Source organism: Xenopus laevis, chromosome 9_10S, assembly GCF_017654675.1.
Source record: "Xenopus laevis strain J_2021 chromosome 9_10S, Xenopus_laevis_v10.1, whole genome shotgun sequence".
In the NCBI taxonomy this organism is placed as follows: domain Eukaryota; kingdom Metazoa; phylum Chordata; class Amphibia; order Anura; family Pipidae; genus Xenopus; species Xenopus laevis.
Genome location: NC_054388.1, coordinates 113,214,168 through 113,238,483, shown reverse-complemented (window position 1 = coordinate 113,238,483; position 24,316 = coordinate 113,214,168). Strand labels below are relative to the sequence as shown.

At 43.9% G+C, this 24,316-nt stretch overlaps 2 protein-coding genes across 6 annotated transcripts; one reads left to right on the top strand and one right to left on the bottom strand.

The window, feature by feature from the left end:
• Positions 1–174: 174 nt before the first annotated feature.
• LOC108705279 (zinc finger protein 646) lies at positions 175–13,484 on the bottom strand. 2 transcript variants are annotated; one of them, XM_018242095.2, is made up of 4 exons: positions 13,347–13,484; positions 7,985–8,061; positions 4,859–7,336; positions 175–4,708 (listed from the first exon to the last, which is right to left on the bottom strand). In XM_018242095.2, the coding sequence occupies exons 3-4, from the start codon at positions 7,149–7,151 to the stop codon at positions 828–830; spliced, it is 6,174 nt and encodes a 2,057-aa protein (XP_018097584.1). In that variant the 5' UTR covers positions 7,152–7,336; positions 7,985–8,061; positions 13,347–13,484; the 3' UTR covers positions 175–827. The 2 variants fall into 2 exon arrangements, with proteins under 2 accessions (XP_018097584.1, XP_018097583.1); XM_018242094.2 differs by having other exon boundaries at positions 175–7,336.
• Positions 13,485–13,883: 399 nt separating this feature from the next.
• On the top strand, positions 13,884–17,785 carry znf668.L (zinc finger protein 668 L homeolog). 4 transcript variants are annotated; one of them, XM_041577826.1, is made up of 2 exons: positions 13,884–13,943; positions 15,475–17,785. In XM_041577826.1, the coding sequence occupies exon 2, from the start codon at positions 15,487–15,489 to the stop codon at positions 17,122–17,124; it is 1,638 nt and encodes a 545-aa protein (XP_041433760.1). In that variant the 5' UTR covers positions 13,884–13,943; positions 15,475–15,486; the 3' UTR covers positions 17,125–17,785. The 4 variants fall into 4 exon arrangements, with proteins under 4 accessions (XP_041433760.1, XP_018097576.1, NP_001088108.1 ...); XM_018242087.2 differs by having other exon boundaries at positions 13,919–14,057; NM_001094639.1 differs by lacking the exon at positions 13,884–13,943 and adding an exon at positions 14,290–14,316.
• The last annotated feature ends 6,531 nt before the right edge of the window (positions 17,786–24,316 follow it).

Below are 24,316 nucleotides of genomic sequence, written 5' to 3'. Positions count from 1 at the left end.
ACAAATTCAGTAGAAAAAAAAATGATCACCTTCACTAGCCCCGCCCATGAGTTCCCAGGAGAGAGGAAAGACTAAGAAGGTTGTTGACCATACCATCCCACTTACACACACATTTCCAAACCAGAGCTTGTTCACTCCTTTTGGAGAGAAAGAAGAAGACAGCACACGCATATGGACTTTCAATATTAATTTATGTGTATCACCCCCATCCCTCACTGTGAGCATACATGTTCCCAGAACACTGTACAAGATAAATTAACCCCATGGCTGCACAGTGCTGCAGGCTGAGCCTGCCCTGGGAATGAGTTCCAATAACAGCCTTATAGCTAGGTGGTGTAACTCGTTTCAAGCTAATATGCTGCCCCTAAAGTTTATCCCCCACCTGAATGTTTATAATACTAGTAAAAGGGGCGGTGATCATCTAACTAGGGAAAGGGCTGATGTGTTACGTCCTATCTCTATAAGAGACACTCCGAACAGTGTCCAAAGTCCTGTTAAAGCACCATTATATTTCACAGAAGTGCATCTGCTCAAAAGGTTATTTTCCTTATTTTTTTCCCTATTTTTTGCAGTTTTTATAAAAAACAAAAATGTAAAAGAAAAGCAGTAAAGTGAAGGAATAAAGAAAACCTGTACCACTTTTGTTTACAATTTAGTAAGTGTTGGTGTCCATTCATTACTAAGCTTTCTTATTTACAGGCGGACAGTCTTTTAAAGTGTTTATGGCACGATAAACGTGAAGAAAAAACAAAAAAATAAGCAGGATCCTCAGTCTTTAAGTCAGAAGGTGTGCGCTTATATGAGTGTTTGACCAGCTTCAGTTGCCTTTATGTGACTTCCACCTTCAAGTTGCCCATGGGTGGCGGCTCTAGCACGTCCGTGTCTTGGGTGTTATGGGTGAGTTGATGTTGTTCAAAAGTGGAGAGGCAGAAGAAACGTTTGCTACAATGTTGGCAGGTGAATGGTCCTCCTTGCTCGTGGATCTTAAGATGAGTGGCTAAGTGGCTGGCAATACGAAAGGCTTTACCACAGTCTGGACATGGGTATCGATGGATACGGAGGTGGTTCTTCAGAGCAAGGAGGTTGAAGAACTCTTTGTGGCAGTCTGGGCATTGGTAGACCCCAGTGCTGTGAGTTTTACGATGGTTAAGCAAACTACCTGCATGTCGGTAAGAGCGATCACATTGGTTGCACTTGAACCTACGTTCCTCTTGGCCATTTGAAGAATCAATATTAGAAGCAACTTCGGCAGAGCCTGAGGGATCCTCCTCACAGGTCTTCGTACCTTCAGCTGGTACAGCTTGTGAGGAAGGAACAGTCCGAGTACTAAGTGAAGGTAATTTTGAGTGGCTCCGTTGGTGATGCCGAAGGGTTAGCTTGCTGCTAAATCCACAGTTGCAGATTGGGCAATGGAAAGGCCTTTCACTAGTGTGGACTCTCTCATGACAAATTAGCTCTCTGGAAGAGCGAAATGCTTTGCCACACTCAAGGCACTGGAAGCGTTTCTCTGCTGTGTGAGTACGGCAATGGTTCTTCATCGCCATGGGATTACAGAACTGCTTAAGGCAGACAGAGCATTTGTACAGCCCAGTCTTATGAGTGTTCTTGTGATTCAGCAGACTTCCAGCATGACGATATGTACGGCCACACAAGTTGCACCGGTAAGGCCGCTCCTCTGCCTGATGTCCCTGTGATGAATCTGGAGGTCTGCCCACTTCATTTTGGCAATTTTCCACTTTTACTGGGCCTTCAGTAACACTGATTTCTATGCACACATGATTTTCTAAGTCATTGTAACTGAATACTTTTCCACAATGGGTACAATTGGGCTGTAATGTGGCTTCCGTAAAAGCTTTGGAGGAACTGCCCTCAAATTCTTGTGTAAATGCTACAATTGCTCCTGGAAGATCTGTGCTTAAGGCAGCAGACTCTAATGCTGAAGTGCCATTTTCTTGTTTAATCTGCTCTTTAATATGGACACGCTGATGTCTAATCAGCTGCCGCTTCCACTTAAAAGTCTTACCACACTCTCCACAAGCATGCCTCTTTGCTTCATAGTGAGTTCGCTGATGGTTTTTCATTGCCATGAGGTTTGGGTAGGTTTTGCCACAAATGGAGCAGCAGTAGTGTCCCATAGTGTGGCTTTTCTTGTGGTTAAAAAGACTACCCGCATGCCGATAAGAACGCCCACATTCCTTACACTGGTAAGGCCGGGCGTCAGGATCCCTCTTAGCTGAAGCACCAAGACTCTTTCGGTCTCTTCTTTCCTTGTCTTTAACAGAAGAATCTTTACTAACATTGGAAGCCGGGACATCATCACACAGTGACTTTCGCTTTTGTAATGCAGAGCCTCTACGAGGTCGGACAACTCGACCATTACGTCGGCCAGGCCTTTTAGCTGAAGCCTTTTCCTTGTGAATTCTTTGGTGTGTTTCCAGCTGTTTGCACAGGCGAAAAGCTTTGCCGCAGTCCAGACACTTGTGCCTCTTCAGCTCAAAGTGGATGCGGTTGTGATTTTTCATAGCCATAAGGTTAAAAAAGGGCTTCTGACAAATGGCACAACGGAAAATACCAGTTTTGTGGGTTTGTTTGTGATTAATAAGACTACCCGCATGCCTATAGCTCCTTCCACACACTTCACAGCGGAACGGACGTTGCTGAGATGTCTCTTCTGTCTCCCTATTCTGACCAACGCTACAGAGAGACAAGGGAGCTTTTTCTTTAATGTCCACTTGGTCTACAGTATTTGTAGACCCTGTTTCTTTATTGCACTTGGAGCTATCACAGCTCTCAGAAAGATGTTTCAAGAGCTCATCAACAAAAAGGAACACTTTGCCACAGAACGGACATATTTGAACAGGTTTGTCCAAAGCCTCTGATGCATTCTGAGAATCCTTTTTTGAGGAGTTCTGAACAGAATCATCTAAGCTGCGATTTGCAACTAGTCTCCTCCTTCTGCCAGATATTCTTGCAGATCTGACTCCACCATGCCTACTTAAAGACTTGTAACGGGTTTTGTGGGGTTGGGAAGGAAGGTGGACTGAGGTGTGGTTTTGTAAACTTGTATTATTATATAGTGGGTTTGAGCATTCATTAGCATTTTCCTGGGAAGCATAAGGATCTGGTAAAGGGACACTAGAAGCCGGGGAACTGATCACAATCTCTCCATTATCCCCAGAATGTGTACCATCACTTGGGCTTTGAGCTTGCAGCTCCTGAATATTGCTGTATGATGCCTGCTTTTTACATTTGGGATGGTGGCGCAGGTGGTTTCTAAAAGCTGCTAAATTGGGGTACTGTCTAGAACATACAAAACACTTAAAGTTGCCTACTAAGTGAGTCTTTTTATGGTTTACTAAGCTCCCCCCGTGGCGATAAGACTTTCCACACTTATCACAAGTATAAGGACGACACTCTTGATTTTCGTCATTTTTGGAATGCGCAACAGGATTTGTTTCTTCTTCTTCTTGCTTTGTATCTGTGTTTGCTTGCATATTTGTATCCACTAAATCCACTTCGGCACCAATGTGGCTATTATCTGCAGGAGGTACGTCATCAGCATGACTTAAACTGTGCACCTCTAAACTTGCCAAATCATCATAGGTTTTGCCACAGAAGCCACATATATGGGATAGGTGAGGGCCACCATCAGACACATCACCGGACTCCCCACTTTCCATCTCATTATTTATGCTTCTTAACAGCTCTTGCTCTGATGTGTGCATAGGGAACGAAAACTCTCGTAACTGATCGTCTTCAACAGAGTTACCAGGGAGACTACTGATAACCTGATTTTCATGTGCAACCTGGTGCTGATGGAAATCTGCTTCATTTGAGAAAATCATTCCACAATGACCACAGTCATAACGATTATCATATGATGGAAGGCTGTCTACAAGTTCCCGATCCTCTGACCCATCGGAGGCTTCTTGATTACCATTCCTGAGAACCTGGAGCTTTGTGTGGGACACAAAATGATTCCTTAAGGATAACAAGTCAGGATACTCTTTGGGGCAGAAAGAGCACTGATATATACCTGTCTGATGAGTATGTTTGTGATTAGTTAATTCTACAGCACTTCTAAACTGCTCTCCACACTCGTCACAGGAGTAACAATTTTCCTTTTCTGTAGAATCAAGGTCTTCATTTTCAGGATCTTGATCTGTCCCCTTAACAGATTCTGAGACCTTTAAACTTTCCCAGTCATTATAGCCCTCAAAACCCATAAAACTGGATTCTTTTTCTTCTGTACTTGTCGCATTCAATTCCATCATGCCTAAATCCTGCCCCTGATCCCAACTATCCCCCAGCTGAAGGTGCATCTCCTGATGAGTCAGAAGGTCTTGTTCACTTTGGAACATTTCATCACAATTCCCACAGATAAACATTTCCTGGTTTCCCTGGGAGAAATACATATCAGGAAAGAGAACCCCAGAAATGTCACTTCTTTCTCCTTGTCTTCTTTTAACATTGTGGTGAATTCTGAGGTGATTTTTTAAGGCAGCCAAGTTATGTACATGCTTGGAGCAAACAGAACACACATAGTCTCCTGTCTGATGTGTCCGCTTATGGTTGATTAAGCTACCTGAATGTCTATAGGACTTTTCACAAAGGTTGCATTCGTACAACTTTCTTCCAGTTTGTTGTTCTTGGGCCTCTGGAATGTTTCCATGAGCCTCGGTTGCCTCTTTTGTTTCAACAACGGCCTCTGAAAGCAGAAATGTTTCACTTTTTAACTCTGTGGAGATTACTGTAGAACTAGAGTCAGCCACTGTTTTCATGCAGAACTGACTGTGAGTCTGAAAGCTCTTCGCACAATTAAAGAACTTCCCACAAGAACAAAGAATGGGCAGCTCACCTGCTGTTTGCTCTGTGCTGGCTACATCAGCTTCATTTAATGGAGTTGTGTAGGCCTCCTCTTCATTTAAACTCAATTGTAAAGATGTTACATGGGTAGGACTTCCCATATTCTGATGTTCTTTTAACTTGTGATGAGGAAACTGATGACTTTGTAGGGAAGTGCTACTTTGTTTTCCGGAAGAACGTCTGGAATGGAAACGGAGGTGGTTTCTCAGTGCCATTAGGTTGGAGTATTGCTTGGGGCAGATGGAGCACTTATAAACTCCTGTCTGGTGAGTTAATTTATGATTCAATAAACTACTTTTGTGTCTATAAGTCCTTCCACAGGCTTCACATTTATAAGGCCGATCATCAGATGTTGGGTCATGTTCTTCCACTCCAGAAAAGTCTGTCTCTTTTGAAATAATCTGATCTTCTGAAGACTGCTCAAAGCATGCCAAAGTATTCTTGAAACCGTCACCTATACTTTCTTTCCTAAAGCCTTCACCAGGCATTTCTATTGTGCCCTGATGGGAACTCTGCTCTAATGGCTGCTGAGAAGATAGATTTTCAATCTCCATCTTGATTACATCTAGAATAACAGGGGCACTTGAATAAGCAGAGTGTGCGCTGCTGCCTTGAGAACTCTGGAGATTTTCACCCCAACAGTTCTCCATGGTAGTGTCAACTTCTGCCTTAGCGACATCATTGCAGGCATCTTTTATGCACTCTTGTTGATGAAACACTTGATGCTGCAAGAAATCTTTCTTGGACACTAATATTTCATTGCACACTTCACACTTATGAGATTCCTCTGCACTGTGGAAGAGTTCATCAGAAAAGCTAGCGGGTTCAAAATAGCTGTCTCCCAACCGCCTTCCTACCCTGGATTTGAAGTGAGCTCGGAGATGGTTTTTTAAGGCCGCCATGTTAAAAAGCTGCTTGGAGCACACAGAGCAACTATACACTCCTGTTTGATGAGTTTTTTTGTGGTTAATAAGGCTTCCTGCATGCCTATAAGTCTTTTCACACGCTTGGCACTTAAAAGGTCGGTTTTCTAAGCTCTCCCCTGGTTTAGCTTCTTCTTCATCTGTACCTTCTTGTCCAAGTTGCTCTGATTGGCTCTGGCTAGCTTTATCCTCTGGTCTAAAAGAACGTGTAAGAGCTGCTGCACTCATATCATCACAAGCTGTGCTATGGTTGCATGAATCCTTAAGGCCAATGTCTATACTTGTGTCTATACCAGTCTGTTGCCCATTGGACTTTCCAGAGGGACTTGATCGCTTTGGAGGACTATCTTGCAAACTGCAAAGTTTGTCAAGAGGTGCTTTTAGTGTTTCTTCTTCAGACATGCTGCCTTCTGAACCATCCAACATTGCCAGCTGTTCATCACACTTCTCTTGCACATGCCTAGAATTATTTATGGCTGGTTGTGGCTTTGCAAGTGCTGTATTGTTTAATGTAGCATGGTCAGCTAGCATTGATGTAGAATAGGGTGATTTAAAAAGCCTTGAATTCCTTGAGTCTGAGTGCACACGGCAATGATTTTTCATTGCCATAGGATTTGAGAACTCCTTGAAGCAGATGCCACACTGATAGACTCCAACTTTATGGGTCTGCTTGTGATTGGCCAGGCTACCTGCATGCTTATAGGCCTTCCCACACTGTTTGCATGTGTACCGGCGTTCCTCTGAGCTCTTGTCAGTTATCTGTACATCATTTAGCTCCGTGGCAGTTTCTAGTTGTTCATTGTGGCTTTCTTCACACTCCACTTCACCGTTTACATCTGGGTAATACTTTGAAATAAGTTGTGAGAAATCTCCCGGCACCATGGACTCTGCAATGTAATTCTCTATGTTACTAATCAAGCTGCTGTTTTCTGCCACTACAGGTGTACCGGAGCCCATGCTTTCTTGACTGCCTGGAACATTTTCTCCATTGGACCCATAGTTAAAGGCATGGGCTTCTTTGCTATGAGCGGAAAGTTCCCTTGCCATACGAAAACACTCTCCGCATTCACTGCATCTGAAACGTTTTTCCTCCGAATGAATACGCAGGTGATTTTTTAATCCCATCGGGTTGGAGTATTCTTTCTGACAGATGAGACACGAGTAGAGTCCTATCTGATGGGTCTTTTTATGATTTACCAAGCTTCCTGCATGGCGGTACGTCTTGTCACACTGGTTGCATTTGTAAGGTCTCTTTTCCTTGGGCGATTGCAGGGGGCTCTCTAGCTCTGGCATGCTAGAGAAGTTGATTGGATTGTCAGATGCCCCATCCGATTGGTCCGACCCAAAATGTCTTTCATTCATACTGAGGATGGAATAGATTAGATGTTTAACATGAACCCTTCCCAGTCAACGGAGGCAGTTGCTCAGCCCTGAGGATATAGCAGTCACCAACTTCAGGTACGATAATATTGAGGTAGAAAAAGTGCATTTTCAGCAGGTTTTCAAGATGACACTTCGAACTCTCCTGGATTTGCATCTCTGGTGACCTGGAATGAAAAAAAAAAATAAAAAATAAAAAAAAAAGTTAGGGATATTTAAACAAAAATAATAAAAAAAAATCTGTTAAATTTTAATTCCATTTTTTTTAGAATCAATTTTAGGGATGGGCAATAATGCTAAAACAAAATGGTTTCTTGCATAACTCATCATACATTCTAGTCCAATTTCACTTATAGGAATAAAACGGTGAAGCAATTTCCTGCTGGCTTATCAATACAGATGCAACAACAGCAAAATTCAAGCACAAGTCATGGCAGCACAAATGGAAGAGTTCCAGAGCATGCTGTGTAAATATTCCTGCAAACTGCCAGTCTGCAAATTCTGGCAAATGCCATAAGGGCAGCAGTAAAATGCCAGTTGACAGTCACTGTTTATTGAAGTTGTGAGGGGCTGCTTGAGCCTCTGTGTATGTGAAATTCCAGGGCCAAACTATCCTGGGGATAAGCACTAGTTCTGTGAGTAGGTAAGGCAGTCTTGAGGTCATGTGACCATTATCAGATCAGTTGAAGGCAGCCAACATGGCCCCAATGAAGAGCGGTTATTAAAGCAAAATAAGGGGTTTGCAGTAACGGCCCTATCATCATCATTTGACCCTATGAGTAAAGCAAAAGGGAAACGTTGGCATGTCGTATTACCTGAGCACCAAAGCAGCATGTCGGATTCCTCTTGTACCAGATACATTTGTTAAGAAGTCAGTCTCACAGTTCTTTCCCTAAATATAGAAAAAAAATCATTTTTACTAACCACGCAATGTAACTGTAATTAGTAACACATATACAGGCACACTGCTACTTATTATCCATGGTCCATCTTACAGTAATGGGACATTCCTGTGAGGGAATTGTGTTTCTTGCAGCTCAGACTTTGGGGAGAAATGCCCAAAAGTGTCTTATTAATGAGATTTATGGGAATCCCACACGGGTTTGATTAGGGCAGGTTAGGGAGCTTTGGGCTAATAAAAACCCATAATTGCTCTGTGCCCTATGGAACGGCAGAATGAAGTACAGTAGTAATATATTGTGTTGGGAAATATTTTCAGTACATATTTTGGGCACATCACTGAACCCCACAACCTACATATAAGCTGTATTATAAGATGAACTTCCCTTTAGGCTTTGCTTCCTGAGAAGAATGTTGGCTGAAGTGTTTAATGGGCCAGTGTACATTTTATTTGCAGCTCATAGCTCTGGGGGGCAGACTCCAGTGTATCAGTAGTGATGGCTCGTTAGGTGTGTTTGAGGCAATGGCTGACTTTGTGTTGACCAGTCCATTACTAGTTGGCTGATACATCGTAACAAGAAGCATGTTAAGAAGAAGTTACCTCATCAGAGCAAGTATGGCTGCCCTCTCTAATAAGAAATAACACTAGTATTGCACAGTGTATCCTACTCCATACCCAATACAATAAATACAACCAGCAATTAGCAAACACACACTAATTGGAGCCCGTACAGTAATCTCAGCAGACAAAATGCAAACAGAGCAAGTGTCAGGCACACAGGCCCCACTCAGAACCTTGTCACAGATGGGGGCAGATCAAGCAAACAAGCCAACTTCATGGAGGAAAACCAACAAAGCTTGAGGGTGATATGTTTGAGAAGACACGGCTTTGTGTTTGCTGGCAGATCCTTTGAAGAGCACAGTCGGGTTATAATTCTGTAGGCAAGCTGCTGATAGGAATCATCAGAGGGTAGAACAAAGTAAGAGACAACACATAATAGAGCTTAGGTGTATAAGTGCAGAAGACTGTAAACTGGATGACAGTAGGAGATCAGTTGGAGGCCACATGCTCTGGTACCCATCTAAAGGGGTCTCTTGGCAGCTCATCCAAGCCTGAGACCCTTTATAGGAAATGACAGTAAAGGAAGAACTTTCTTGCATCAGCACAGCCTGGTTACTGTAAGGAGTTGCACCGGTACAAACAAAGATGGCTGCATTCTACACCACTTATCTGCTATGTAACCATGTGCCCTATATCTGAGTGGCAGCCAATACATACAAACTGCCACCTTCCCAACACATTCTATTCCAACGCATACAAATCCCTTCCATTTGTTCCCATTACTGGTCCTTTCAGCTGAAGTTCCACCGGGCCGGGGATGGAATATGTTGCATTTGTACTACAGATCCATATCTGCTCTGTCTGAGAAATGCCACAGGCTTGGTACGTCTGTTCCACACCCCAGTGTCAAATATACAGCCTGCTAGTAAAATAAATATTAGCTTAAAATGGACCTGTCACCCAGACATAAAAAGCTGTATAGAAAAAGTCCTTTCCAAATTAGACATGAAACACAAATATTTTTTTCCATTAAAACATCCAAACTTGTTATAAATGCATTAAAAGATTTACTGGAATTACTTTCTGTTTTTCCTCCATGTTGCTGAACTCTCCACATTCCCTGTTCACAGTCAATAATTGTGTAGCCAATGCAAAGGCATGGACATCATTCCTGATTCTGATGTATAAACAAGATTCTGAAGTGTTTCAATGCTTGTTTTAATAACAGTGTCCACAATATGGCTGCTGGCGGTGGTGAATTTCAAGGCTGACTGAAACCAAGATTTAAATAACTTATACAGTGTAAATAACGTTTATTTTGCTTAACAAGCACAATAGATAAGAATTTGGAATTATGCCTTAGGGTGACAGGTCCCCTTTAACCTTTTCTTTTTTAATATAAAATGAGATTACATCCTTAGTTATTATTAGTGAATAATCTATTTGTCCTGCACATAAAACAGCTACACTTTCCCTTTACACAAAACATACCACATTTATATAAATAAACTTTATTGGGACATTTCTCGTATTCCTGTAAACAAGTGAATGAAACAGTGACCTCTAGTGGGCAAATGATTTTCATAATGGCGGGTTATTGGCATCCCATAGAAATAAACACTAATCACAGGAGCTAAACCCATAACTGGCTGGTACAATGTATCACTACAGACTGGCTGTAGATGGAGTGCAAGCTCTGTTAATCCCAGCATTTAGCCCATTGCAGTGACGGGCCACACAATAGCTGTGTGATTATTGTAGCCTCAGGCACTACATGGGGTCAGGTCACAGAACAAAGAGACGGTGCCTTAAGAACCTAAAGGAGGGGTGTTTGTTTCACTGCAGCCTGAGGTTCCATTTGCTGGTTACAAAACAAATTCCTAGTATTACAGTTGCCCTTTAAAGGGGACCTGTCACCCTTAGGGTTAGTTCCCACGAGGAGATTCGGGGAGATTTTGTCGCCTGGCGACTAATCACCTCATCTTCTGAGCGACTATCTCCCCGAACTGCCTCAGCGTTTTTTCCCATAGGCTACAATGAAAAGTCGCCTGCGCTAAAGCACACGCGGTGATGCGTTTTCTATAGTCGCCCGAAGTTGCCTCACACAGGGAAAAAACGCTGAGGCAGTTTGGGGAGATAGTCGCTCAGAAGACGAGGCGATTAGTCGCCAGGCGACAAAATCTCCCCGAATCTCCTCGTGGGAACTAACCCTTAGAAATAATTCCAAATAATTTTTTATCATGTTAGTTGAGCAAAATAAAACTTACACTATATTTATTAAATGTTGTTTCCTTCCGTCTTGGAATTACACAATCACAGCTCGAAGGCAGAAGCCATTTTGTGGACACTTATTAAGACAAGTTGTGTATCACATAAAAATCTTGTGTATGCGCCAAAATGGGGGACCTAATGGCCATACACATTGCCCTACACAATTACAGAGTGTGAGGAGGAAGGGGAATGTGAGGAGAGCAGTGACATGTAGGAAGAGCTGAATGGAAAGTGAAAGTAATTGAGGCGGGGCAGGTAATATTTGATTGACAGTGCAGATATTCAAACACCTTTATAACGCCTTTAATACATGCGTTAATGAAAAAAACAATATGAGTTCCATGTTTAATTTGCAAACGGCTTTTGTTATACAGCTTTTTATATGTAGGTGACAGGTCCACTTTAAGTCTTCTTAGTACATATGGGGAGCACTAGACAGCACTGTTTTTTATATGATGTAAAGGCCATTGATCTTTCCCATTCATATGAGTAATGCGTAGCCCTTAAAGTGGAACTATTGCGAAAATGAAAAACGAATAAAAGCCTCATCATCATAAGAAACTTTAAATACAGTTAAGATTCTCAACCGTTTCTAAAATAATCAAGTTTATCTTTACTATCCCTCCCTCTGCATCAGTTTTGCTTCATTCTGTCTTCATACAGGAGTTGGGTGTCAGATATTCATGGACAGATCCAATATATTTTATAGTAGGGGGTGGGTTCCTTTGTTAGGAGATTAGAGCTCACTCAAACAACCGTCTCCAACAAAATAACCGACTCTGGCACAAACCCTTCATGGAGGGAAACAAGATTTGGGGGCCGATTCACTAACTTCGAGAGAAGGATTCGAAGTAAAAAAACTTCGAATTTCGAAGTGTTTTTTTGGGCTACTTCGACCATCGAATGGGCTACTTCGACCTTCGACTATGAATCGAAGGATTCGAACTAAAAATCGTTCGACTATTCGACCATTCAATAGTCGAAGTACTGTCTCTTTAAGAAAAAACTTCGACCCCCTAGTTCGCCATCTAAAAGCTACCGAACTCAATGTTAGCCTATGGGGAAGGTCCCCATAGGCTTTCCTAAGTTTTTTTTGATCGAAGGATATTCCTTCGATCGTTGGATTTAATTCCTTCGAATCGTTTGATTCGAAGGATTTAATCGTTTGATCGAAGGAATAATCCTTCGATCGTACGATCGAACTATTTGCGCTAAAATCCTTTGACTTCAATGTTTGAAGTCGAAGGATTTTAATTCCCAGTCAAATATCGAGGGTTAATTAACCCTCGATATTCGACCCTTGGTGAATCGGCCCCTTGGTGTCTGGTGGCTTTAAAAGAATGAGCTTGAATACATTGTCTAAGCAAAAGGAGCCCCCACCCCCAAAAGACTGTATTGGACTTAACTATCAATCAAAATCAGGCTCCTTTGTGAAGAAAAAAATGTAGAGAAATGGATGCCGAGATGAGGAAAGTGATGAGTAAATGGGTCCGAATTGTTAGTTGATTATATTTAGAAAGTTTCTTATTTCAGTGAGATGAAGCTTATACAGGTATGGGACCTGTTATCCAGAATGTTCGGGACCTGGGGTTTTCCGGATAAGGGATATTTCAGTAATGGAAACGTTTAATGGAATAAAGTTAATTAATGTTAAAGGAGACATTTTGTGTAAAAAATAAGAATGTACCAGTGCATTATACTCATTTAGATATAGAAGAATTGTGCTTAAAAAAGTAGTGTTTTTGGCTGATTTATTGAATATTTCTGCAAAAACCCTAATAATCCCTCCCTTCTCTTCCACTTGCTGCTCCCTGAATTCCCAGGCTGTGCACTCAGCTCACTGCACTGTAGGACAGGAACCAATCAGCAGCTAGCAGGACCTGATAGGGAACTGAAGCCTGTCTGTGCTTGTGTGACTGCAGGGCTGTGATTGGCTGTCCCCCTCCTACTGTGCTTCTGGCAGGGACACACCCACCCCTCATGTGAAACACAGACAGGGACCAGAGAACATCTATAGGGAGCTCCAATAAAGGGGCTATTTTTACAGATAATATTAATGTTTAGCACCAGGTAAAAGCAACACCATCTATTACTTATAATTGCCTACAAAATTAGGGTTTTTTCATTTATCTTATATGTCTCCTCTAAGAGCAATGACACTTATAAGTCACTATAGAACGAGGGAGAGATGAATTTATACTTGATGTATATTTCTTTCTTTCTGGAGGAATTCCCCTTGAATTTGCCCCACAAGTCTCAGACGTGTCAGAAGAAGAAGTTATTCTAGAGAGAAATAAAACTGGGCAGCAGTGAAATAAAGAGGCAGCTAAATGTGGAGCCTGTGGATGTTGCTGAACTACAAGTGCAGGTGGGATTGTGGGTATTGTAGTTCAGGGATGTGCCCATAGCTGTATTATTATTATTATTATTATGATTATACTCACCCATTCCTATGGCAGGTGACAGTCAGGGCAGGAGAATCCTCAGCAGGTGGAATAACGCAGGTGTGGCCAGGGCTCCAGTCAGTCCCAGGGAAGAGCTTGAGGGGAGGGAAAGAAATGAAGACAGATGTAGCCAGTGAGTTGCTATGGGCGCCTGGCAGTGCAGAGAGAGGAGCCCAATACACAGGCCCTGGCGGCTATGAATGGTTTATTGAGGGGCAGAGGGAGGCACAGGCCTGGGAGGGAGGAGGGACCCACTGGCGGTCAGAACAGCCCCCACAGCAGGGATCCTCCGCCCCGCAAGGGAACTTCATCCTCACACACAGACTCCCAGCCCCAGCGACAGGGGGCGAAAGGTCAGAAAACGAATTTAAAGCATCTCTCTCAGCACAACAAAACACTTCCTTTTGTTGCTAGGAAACAGGAAATGTGCGCCGCGGAATCCCTTCCTCCCCTGCAATCTGCTCTACACGTTCCAGGCGCGGTATCCTCCCCAATGACTAAGGCTGCCCGCTTCCAATATGGCGGTCGCGGTTTGAAGAGACAGGGAAGACTTGCCAGCTTGCAAGATGGCGGAAGAGAGGCAGCGGGTCGGAAGAGGTATTTGAGATTGATATCCCATGCTGAGAAACGGCCAGTCTCAAGATGGCCGCCAGGAAGGAAGATTTAGGCCTGGCTGCCAGTCACAACATGGACAGCGGGAGGATAGCAAAGGTGATCACATTCCGCAGACAAGCGGCAATTCTGTTCTGCGCTCCTTTCCGTGTTCGTTATCTGGTTTCTTCATCTTCTGCACAGTGGGAAGCGCGAGTCACGGGTTTGTGCAGGCATTTTCTGTAGCGGGAGAGCGCTTTATCCGGTGGCACCGCTCACTTCCTGTGTCTGCCCCGCCTCCCGCCCCCAGGGTCCTAGGTCCGGCCATGTTAGTATTGTCTCCTTCCTACACACAGGACTGGGCAGTGACAGGAGCCAGGTATGTAGCAGGGATGTCTCCTTAAATTGTGCAGCCTGTGTTGCACACTGAGTTCTCCTCATGGGATGGGCAGGGATTGTGTGTGTAGCAGGGAAGGGCCCCATTTATTATTCAATTGTAAGCTCCTGGGGATGGGCAGGGATTATGTGTAACTGAGGCTCTATCACAGCCTGGGGCTCAACTGCCTATTTCCTAGGGGGTTATTATTCAATTGTAAGCTCCTGGGTTACACACTGAGCTCTCCTCATGGTACAGCTGGGAGATTGTATAGAAGAGCTTCCCAGTCTGGCCTGGGCCACAAACAGCTGACTATTCATAGAAGCTGAGTGCTCCCTTAATTGTAAGCTCCTGTACCAAGTACAATGCAGGTTCTACTACTGATTTATACCTTGGCTGTCCTCTGCCCTGCTCTATTCTCTTATTGTATTGCACTATAATATAGTCATACGGCATCCCTTTAATATTCTACCTAATGTAATCACCTGCTTTATCAGCTATAGTGCAGTGGTCACATGGTGTGACTTACAAATACAATGTTACTAATACAATGTTACTAATACATGTTACTATAGGTTTCTGGGTCGCTGTTGGGAAATATTACTATGGGTTTCTGGGTCGCTGTAGGGAAATGTTACTATGAGTTTTTGGGTAGATGCAGGGAAATGTTACTATAGGTTTCTGGGTTACTGTAAGGAAATGTTACTATGGGTTTCTGGGTCGCTGTAAGGAAATTTAATGTTACTATGAGTTTCTGGGTAGATGCAGGGAAATGTTGCTATAGGTTTCTGGGTTGCTGTAGGGAAATGTTACTACCCTGTATAGGTTTCTGGGTCCCGGTAGGGAAATGTTACTATAGGTTTCTGGGTTGCTGTGGGGAAATGTTACTATAGGTTTCTGGGTCACTGTAGGGAAATGTTACTATAGGTTTCTGGGTTGCTGTGGGGAAATGTTACTATAGGTTTCTGGGTCACTGTGGGGAAATGTTACTATAGGTTTCTGGGTCGCTGTGGGGAAATGTTACTATGGGTTTTTGCTTTCCCTTTGGTCACTAGATGACCTATCCCTGCAGATGATATTTAATGCAGAGTCTTCCTTGATGGGGAATTTTCATGCAGTTGGTGGGAAGAAACAATGACTTGATGTTCTTTTGTCCCACAGAGCCTTTACACAATGACGTCCACCAATAACGAGACCTTCCTTGAGGTGAAGGATGAGCCTGAAGCCCCCCAGTTTGTGTTGGCCGGTCGGCGTTACCGCTGCTTAACCTGCCATAAGACTTTCCCTAACCAGCCCCGTGCCCAGCGCCACTGTGAAGCCAACCATTCCGATAGAGACCCCAGCTCTCCGAATACAAAGAAACGGGCAACGAAGTGCGAGCAGAGGCACCAGTGTGTGCACTGCAACAAGTCCTACAAGTCTGCATCATTGTTGCGCAACCACGCCCGCAGCCACACAGGGGAGAAACCATTTGCTTGCAAGGAGTGTGGACGTTCCTTTATGCAGCCAATCTGCCTGAAAGTGCACATGGCGACCCACAGTGGGCAACTGCCCTTCCCCTGTGAGCATTGTGGGAAAGCCTACGCTACGCCTTCCAAATTGCGCATTCACCAGAGACTTCATACTGGAGAGCGGCCCTTTTCTTGCCCAGATTGTGGGAAGGGCTTTGCCGACCCCTCTATTTTCCGCAAGCACATGCGCAGCCATGCAGGCTTGCGCCCATTTCAGTGCCAGCTGTGTGACAAGTCCTACAGTGAGCTCAAAGATCTGAAAAACCACGAGCGTAGTCACACTGGAGAGAAACCATTCTTGTGCTCGGACTGCGGCAAGGCCTTCTCACGGGCATCCTCGCTCACGTGCCACCTGCGCATCCACGCCGCAGAGAAACCTTACAAGTGTACCACGTGTGGCAAAGACTTTACCCAGTTGTCTTCATACCAGAGCCACCAACGGACACACTCCGGGGAGAAGCCCTACTTGTGTCCCCAGTGCGGCAGAATGTTCTCTGACCCATCTAGTTTCCGCCGGCACCAACGAGCTCACCAGGGAGTCAAACCGTACCAGTGCGACAAATGTGGAAAGCCCTTCCGGCAGCCGGCAGACTTGGCAATGCACCAGCGCATCCACACGGGCGAGAGGCCCTTCCGCTGCCCAGACTGTGATAAGAGCTTTGTGGCATCATGGGATCTGAAACGCCACCGGTTGTCCCACAGCAGTGAGAGACCTTTCCAGTGCCAAGAATGCGGCAAAGGCTTTGCAGAGCGCTCTGGGCTTAGTAAACACCAACGATCTCATAGCGGAGAGCGACCTTATAAATGCCTAGAGTGCGGGAAAAGCTTTGTGGTGTCCTCCAGCCTAAGGAAGCACGAGAGAACCCACCAGAAACCTGAGCAAGATGCCACCAAGAAGAGAGAAGAGACCACCACTTGCGAGAAATGTTCCCTCAGCTTCCCCAGTATGATGGACCTGCGCAACCACCAGAAAACTCACCCGGAGCTGCGCCCCTTCCGCTGCGATCAGTGCGAGAAGGGATTCGTGGACAAGGCGGGACTCAAGAAACATGAGAGGATTCATAGCGATGTGCGCCCTTATGTTTGCTCCACTTGCGGGAAGGGATTTCTGGTTCCCTCCGACCTGCGAAAGCACCAGCGGACGCACAGCAAAGAGGTGAAAGAGGAGGAAGAAATAACCACCTTGACCCTTCATCCAGCCTCTGTGGAACCTCCTCCTCTCTATGATCCCTTGGTGTCCTTCCTGGAGAAGGTCGCAGAGGGAAATATGGAGGTGATCGACCCTTCTCCTTCAAACTGAATTCTATGACTGGATGGGGGACATTCGGGAAAACTGTCACCTTGTGTGACCTTATAAATGCCCAGAGTGCGGGAAAAGCTTTGTGGTGCCCTACGGAAGCACGAGAGAACCCACCAGAAACCTGAGCAAGATGCCACCAAGAAGAGACCACCACTTGCGAGAAATTTTGCCTCAGCTTCCCCAGCATGATGGACCTGCGCAACCACCAGAAAACCCACCCGGAACTGCGGCCCTTCCGCTGTAATCAGTGCAAGAAGGAATTCGTGGACAAGGCGGGACTCAAGAAACATCAGTGGATTCAAAGCGACTTGTTCCTTATTGTTTGCTCCAATTGCGGGAAGGGCTTTCTGGTTCCCTCCGACCTGGGAAAGCACCAGTCGCACAGCAAAGAGGTGCAAGAGGAAGAAGAATTAATTGCCCCGAGCCTTCATCCAGCCTCTGTGGAACTTCCGCCTCTATATGATCCCTTTTTGTCAGTCAAAAGGCAGGGCATTAGGCAGAGACAGCAAATGAGAGACTATGGGCAGCTTTTGCACCCACCTGAATTTGGCTCCTCCTTCCTCCCTGCCAAGTGCTTTGTGTCCTGTTTAATCACAATGTTACGTGTTTCTTCTGCATCAACACTGTGTAAATAAATGCAACTGTTCAGCTGCAAAACCCACGTCCAATTGCAACTTCTCCTTTATTCACAACTGTCACACGGACTCTCAGCCAGGCTGGGACTAAGGGCAATAGTTTGTACCAGGTGACAACTGTAGGTGTACATTGGTGAGTTCATAGGAGCCACTTTGTACCTTCTAATGATATTACAAGTCACTGAGGGGTTGTTCTGTGACCATATAAAGACACAAGGCTGCAGGCTGAGTTATACAGGGAACTCTGAGTATCACTCATGTATTATAAGGGATAATGTACCCCCTACTGTAAATGATAAGGATATTAGAAGTCACTGAGGGGTTGTTCTGTGACCATATAAAGGCACAAGGCTGCAGGCTGAGTTATACAGGGAACTCTGAGTATCACTCATGTATTATAATGATAATGTACCCCCTACTGTAAATGATAAGGATATTAGAAGTCACTGAGGGGTTGTTCTGTGACCATATAAAGGCACAAGGCTGCAGGCTGAGTTATACAGGGAACTCTGAGTATCACTCATGTATTATAAGGGATAATGTACCCCCTACTGTAAATGATAAGGATATTAGAAATCACTGAGGGGTTGTTCTGTGACCATATAAAGACACAAGGCTGCAGGCTGAGTTATACAGGGAACTCTGAGTATCACTCATGTATTATAAGGGATAATGTACCCCCTACTGTAAATGATAAGGATATTAGAAGTCACTGAGGGGTTGTTCTGTGACCATATAAAGGCACAAGGCTGCAGGCTGAGTTATACAGGGAACTCTGAGTATCACTCATGTATTATAAGCTGCTGGTACGTAACTAACCAGATAGCAGATCACTGACACCTCTACTGAAGGGTTTGTTTTCATTGTTAAAGGTGCTGCTTTTTCCTGCTTGGGTGCTATTCTCATGTCTACCACAAGGTGGGGAGCACGACCTAGGTCATCATAAATACAATGGAAAGAGGAGAAACAATTGCTGTCTCAAAGACGTTCCACCCTGAAGTCCTGGCTCCTTCTCAAAGCTCAAATCAGGCACAATACACCAATATTAGAGCAGAAAATGCATTTGTTGGTTCAAGAATAACATTATAAATGGTAGAGTGAATTATTTACAATGTCAACTGTCATTTAGAAATAAAAAATAAACCATAAAAATCATGACAGAATCCCTTTAAGGTGACAGAAGATCTTTACAATGTTTAAATGGAGTTTATCATTTTTATTTATAATTTGGGGGGAAGAGAATGAATAGAAATGTTGGAGAACATGACGTGACAGTCATAAGCAGCAGTGGGACGTGGGAGATACTAATGGTCTCTATAGGGGGCACATTTATTAACATTGGAGACAAACTTCACTGATGATTCAGCCCATAGCAACCAATGAGAGCTGTGCTTTTGTTTTCTAAAGAAAGCTATACCCATGATTGACCTGTTAGTTGTCCAGTCGCATTCCATTGGACGTGTGAAATGGAACATTTGTGCACTTACCAATCACTTTCCATTCCCTGTAGGCTGGAGCATGAGAATTTAATGGTATTATTTGTGCAGAGAGAACCTATCAGATAGTGATTGCAATGGCTGCTGCAGGTTCCAGGGCTTCTGGAGGTGATATCTGCGCTGAAGGCAGTTGTGCAACATGACATCCCTCCAGTCTGACTGGTCACATAATGTTCTTCTGCTTAGGAATAAAACTAGAAACCTTTCTCACATCTTTCCTAAGCAGAAGAACATGAGAGCAGCCTCTTTCTTTCTCCTGACAACTTCCTTGACTACTTGGTGGTCAGACTGGTGGGAAACTGACCAGCAGGTGGCGCTGTTGTAACAAAATTCATTCATATTAACAGCACATGTATCCCTTAATATCTTGGAATAAAAAAAATAAAATAAATGATGAATGTAAATGACAAAAGTGCTTAGAATAGCCCCCTCATCAATTTTAAAGGTTTACTTCTCCTTTAATGTACAGGCTACAACATGGGATCTTGTACAAAGCAGTATTATTGCTTTCCCTCTCCCACTCAGCCCTTACAATTCCCCACAATACAATGGAATCTTTATATAATGATTCTCACCATGTTCCAAAGCTTGTGTGTTGTAAAGAAGTGCCCTCTACGTTGAATTTCGAGGCGTTTTTCGCCAATGCATACGAATGGAGCAGGCTTTACCAAATACGTGTCTCACACACAATTGTCTGAAGTCCATCGCACTCACGTTGTTATCTCTGTACTGGGTCTGCAGGTTGTTACAGTGATTAATCAGCTCAGTGAATTGCTGAGAGAGCAGCCGGTGCTGTAGGACAGAGAGGAGAGATACTCACACTAACAAACAAAAAAGAAACAATAGGAGAATGGGAAGCACTGCCATTCTGACTCCTCAATCCCCCAGTAGGCATCAGTTTTGCACCTTATTTCGGAACGATCTTGGCGCATTCTTTCAGGCTGATTTCTTTCAGGTTCTTTGGGTATGTGAAATGATGTCTGAATACCTTTGTTTTCTAATTGGCCCACATATTATCAGTTGGGTTATATCAGGGCTTTGAGTAAATGACATTACCCTGTAAACCAGTCTGTATATCAATACACACTCTTAGGTATTTGTTTCTTCACATTGTTAACCCACTGCCATTGCTTCTTTATATGTTTGGCTCATTGTCCTGAGCAGGTTTGGCTCTGTGGCACTTTACAAATTTGTGTTTGTTTGTGGCCGTGTGTATAGAGATACACTCAGGGATATATAGGAGATACACTCGGGGAAATATAGGAGATACACTCAGGGATATATAGGAGATACACTCAGGGAAATATAGGAGATACACTCAGGGAATTATAGGAGATACACTCAGGGATACATAGGAGATACACACAAGGATATATAGGAGATACACTCGAGTATATAGGAGAAACACTCAGATATATAGGAGATACACTCAGGGAAATATAGGAGATACACTCAGGGATATATAGGAGATACACTCAGGGATATATAGGAGATATACTTGAGTATATAGCAGAAACACTCAGGGATATATAGGAGATACACAGGGTTATATATATATATATATATATATATATATATATATATTATATATATATGTGCTGGCAGGGTAACATCAGGTAACAGACTTTTCCCATTAAATATAACCGAGAGCGACTGCTCACACAATACTAGAGGCTCCCAATCAGATTATAAATCCAGTCTCGTTCCATTCCTTATCTTTAATCACAGACCATCCATCACAGGGGCGCTGGGTGGCAGAACTTTGACAATGAATCATTGTGCCCCCTGATTTATACGCTTTAATGTTATGCCCATGTCTGTAGAAGAAATGCTGGCACATTAATATGCAGCTGACCCTAGGGTGCCCGATCAGAGATGTACCATCTGTCATTCTGTAGAATTCCTTCCTCCCCCTTTTGAACAGGAGCAGGTTCTCTGTTCCATCTCATGCAGACAGGTACAGGGGAGGCACTCTATGTGATTATAGTCAGTCTATGTATCTCTCAGTACATACAGCTTATACACCCTCTATTTAACCCGCAACACATACTTGGATAAACAGTGCATTTCCGTTAAATACCTTCAATACCTATCAATGCCATAAGCAATGGGGCTAGTGAGAAACAAGTGGCCAGTAGGGGGCGCCATAGATAAGGAGCTGATCAGCACTCACACAATGGACAGCTGCAGAGAGTTCATGAATAAATGAAAGAGGCTTCTCTGTATGTCAATGACCAACACTAAACCATTTCCAGCTTGTGCTACAGAGCTAACAAATTGCACCCACATGTGACAAGGATAATGCATGGGATGACCAGTCCATGATAAATAAGTATGGGAGAATGATGCTGCACGTCCCAGTCTGGATAGTGTTTCTGCCCAGTGAATACAGAAGAAATAAACATAATAAACACACACAGAGGCAACACTTACTCTTCTCAGGGATGGGTCTAGTGAGGACTTTTTGAGCTCTTTGACTTTCTCCCGGAGAAGTTGCAGCGAGTCCCATATCTGGCGGGTCTGTGGGAAGAAGAGCAATGGTCACTTGTTAGGCAACGGCCACAGCAATGCCTTCACTGGCCACATCAAACATCCCCAGTCTGTGATTAGATACTGAGTGACAAGACATGGACACTGCACCCAGAGTCATATTGGCCTTCCCATTTCCTATTATAAGGGGATATTGGCCCATATTAACCACTGGAGGAGAGAAGGATGTAAAAATTGCACCTTAATTGCCCTCTCCAGGGCTGGGCTGATAGAGGGTGGGCCATGCTCTAAGCCCAGGGCCACCGTTAGAAATCATGGGTCCCCTTACAATGAAATCTTCGGACCCCCTGGGCCCTGCCTGCCCCTGCCCTGATCCCGCCCACTCCACACCACAGTTAAAAGACCACACAGATATCAGCGCTAAAAAAAGTAACCCCCCGCCCACACACACAAGTTATAAAAAGCTACTGGCACCAGGGCCCCCCATAAAAAGCATTGCTGCCAGGGCCCTCCCTTACAAAATTGGTGCCCCAAAGAACATTTTTTTAAAAAAAACATTGGTGCCAGGGCCCCCCTTAGAAGTTAAAAAAAATTGGGTCCCCAAAGAATATTTATTCAAAAAAACATTGGTGGCAGGGGCCTATAGAATATTAAAAAAAAAATACATTGGTGGCCAGGGGATTAAAACAATAAAAAAAACACACATTGGTGTTCAGAGGAATTGAACTCGTGGCTTCAGGACTTCAACTTCGCCTCCTTTCATGACTTTGGGTCTTTTCACCACTTCAGGATCTCAATTTCAGCTGTTTTTTGTGACTTCGGGTCTTTTCGACGTTTCGGAACTTCGGCTTTTTCGGCACTTCCGCATTTCGGCTGTTCGGGACTTCGGAAAGAAGCGGCACGGGGGCCCGGCTCATTCAAAAAGTTCAGCACTGGTGGGCTCCCCTTCAGGCCCGGGCCCGGTACACTTGTACCCCTGATGACGGCCCTGTCTAAGCCAATACCCCTTTAGGTATAGCAGAGTACAACCAATAGTGCCAAGATGGGATGGCAACAATTACTGACAATAGCCCCTTTATTGGAGCTCCCTATAGATCTGCTGTGGTCCCTGTCTGTGTTTCAAATGAGGGGTGGGTGTGTCCCTGCCATAAGCCCAGTAGGAGGGAGACAACCAATCACAGCCCTGCAGTCACACAAGCACAGACAGGCTTCAGTTCCCTATCAGGTAGGATGCTGATTGGTTCCTGTCCTATAGTGCAGTGAACTGAGAGCCGACGGCTCCACTGGGAATTCATGGAGCAGCAAGTGGAACAGATGGGTGGGACTAGTGGGGTTTTGTAGAAGCTTTAAATAAATCAGCCCAAACACAACTTTTCTCAGCACATTCATTCAATAGTTTGAACATCAGAGCAGCCTCTTTCTTTCTCCTGACAACTTCCTTGACTACTTGCTGGTCAGACTGGTGGGAAACTGACCAGCAGGTGGCGCTGTTGTAACAAAATTAATTCATATTAACAGTACATGTATCCCTTAATATCTTGAAATATATAAATAATAAATAAATAAATAATGGACATAAATGACAAAAGAGCTTAGAATAGCCCCCTCGTTCATTTTACATTCACTTATTTTAAGGGTTTACTTATCCTTTAACATCTGGTGGATGGGATTGTGAGGTATACACTAAACCAACTAGCAGTTATTACACAACGACAATTGTTTTGTTGGTACAGGTATGGGACCTGTTATCCAGAATGCTCGGGACCTGGGGTTTTCCAGATAACGGATCTTTCCATAATTTGGATCTTCATACCTTAAGCCTACTAGAAAATCATGTAAACATTAAATAACCCCAATAGGCTGGTTTTGCTTCTAATAAGGATTAATTATATCTTAGTTGGGATCAAGTACAAGCTACTGTTTTATTATTACACAGGAAAATAAATTATTTTTAAAAATTCTAATTATTTGGATATAATAGAGTGTATGGGAGGTAGCTTTTCTGTAATTCTGGATAACAGGTTTCTGGATAAGTGATTCCCATACCTGTATAGGCATTATCCTTACAAAGGAGCCTGTCTGAGGTATAAAGAAGGAAAAACATGTGCAGTCTCAGCCTATATATTATATATTATGCTGAGTATTCCAGGTCCAATAGGAAAAAGGTGTGAAGCTCGTACTGTCTGTAAGAACTGCTCATTGATTTCTGTCTCGTCTTTGCTCCCATTGGATATGGTCACAATAAAAACCTTGTGCTCATCAGTCTCTGAGTCGTTGTCATCCTGAGGAAGGGAAGAAGGAAGAGAATAAGGTGGTTTATTCCATGGCAATGGAGGGAACAAACAACAATCGTGATACTGATTCAACTGAGATGCCTCTGCTGGGGACCAGATGCTAAATCATGATTGGACAATTACCCTGAAATCAGCCAAACTCCCACCCCTAATGGAAAAGCACAGTAGGAGGGGGACAGCCAATCACAGTCCTGTAGTCACACAAGCACAGACAGGCTTTAGTTTCCTATCAGGTCCTGTTGAGCATTATGTGCCAGTGCATTATACAGGAATGGGA

Coding starts and splice junctions, on each gene's coding strand:
- LOC108705279 (XM_018242094.2), bottom strand. CDS start 7,151: ATGAATGAAAGACATTTTGGGTCGGACCAATCGGATGGGGCATCTGAC.
- znf668.L (XM_018242087.2), top strand. CDS start 13,989: ATGGCCGCCAGGAAGGAAGATTTAGGCCTGGCTGCCAGTCACAACATG. Junction 14,058..15,474: donor ACAGCGGGAGGATAGCAAAG/GTGATCACATTC, acceptor TTTGTCCCACAG/AGCCTTTACACAATGACGTC.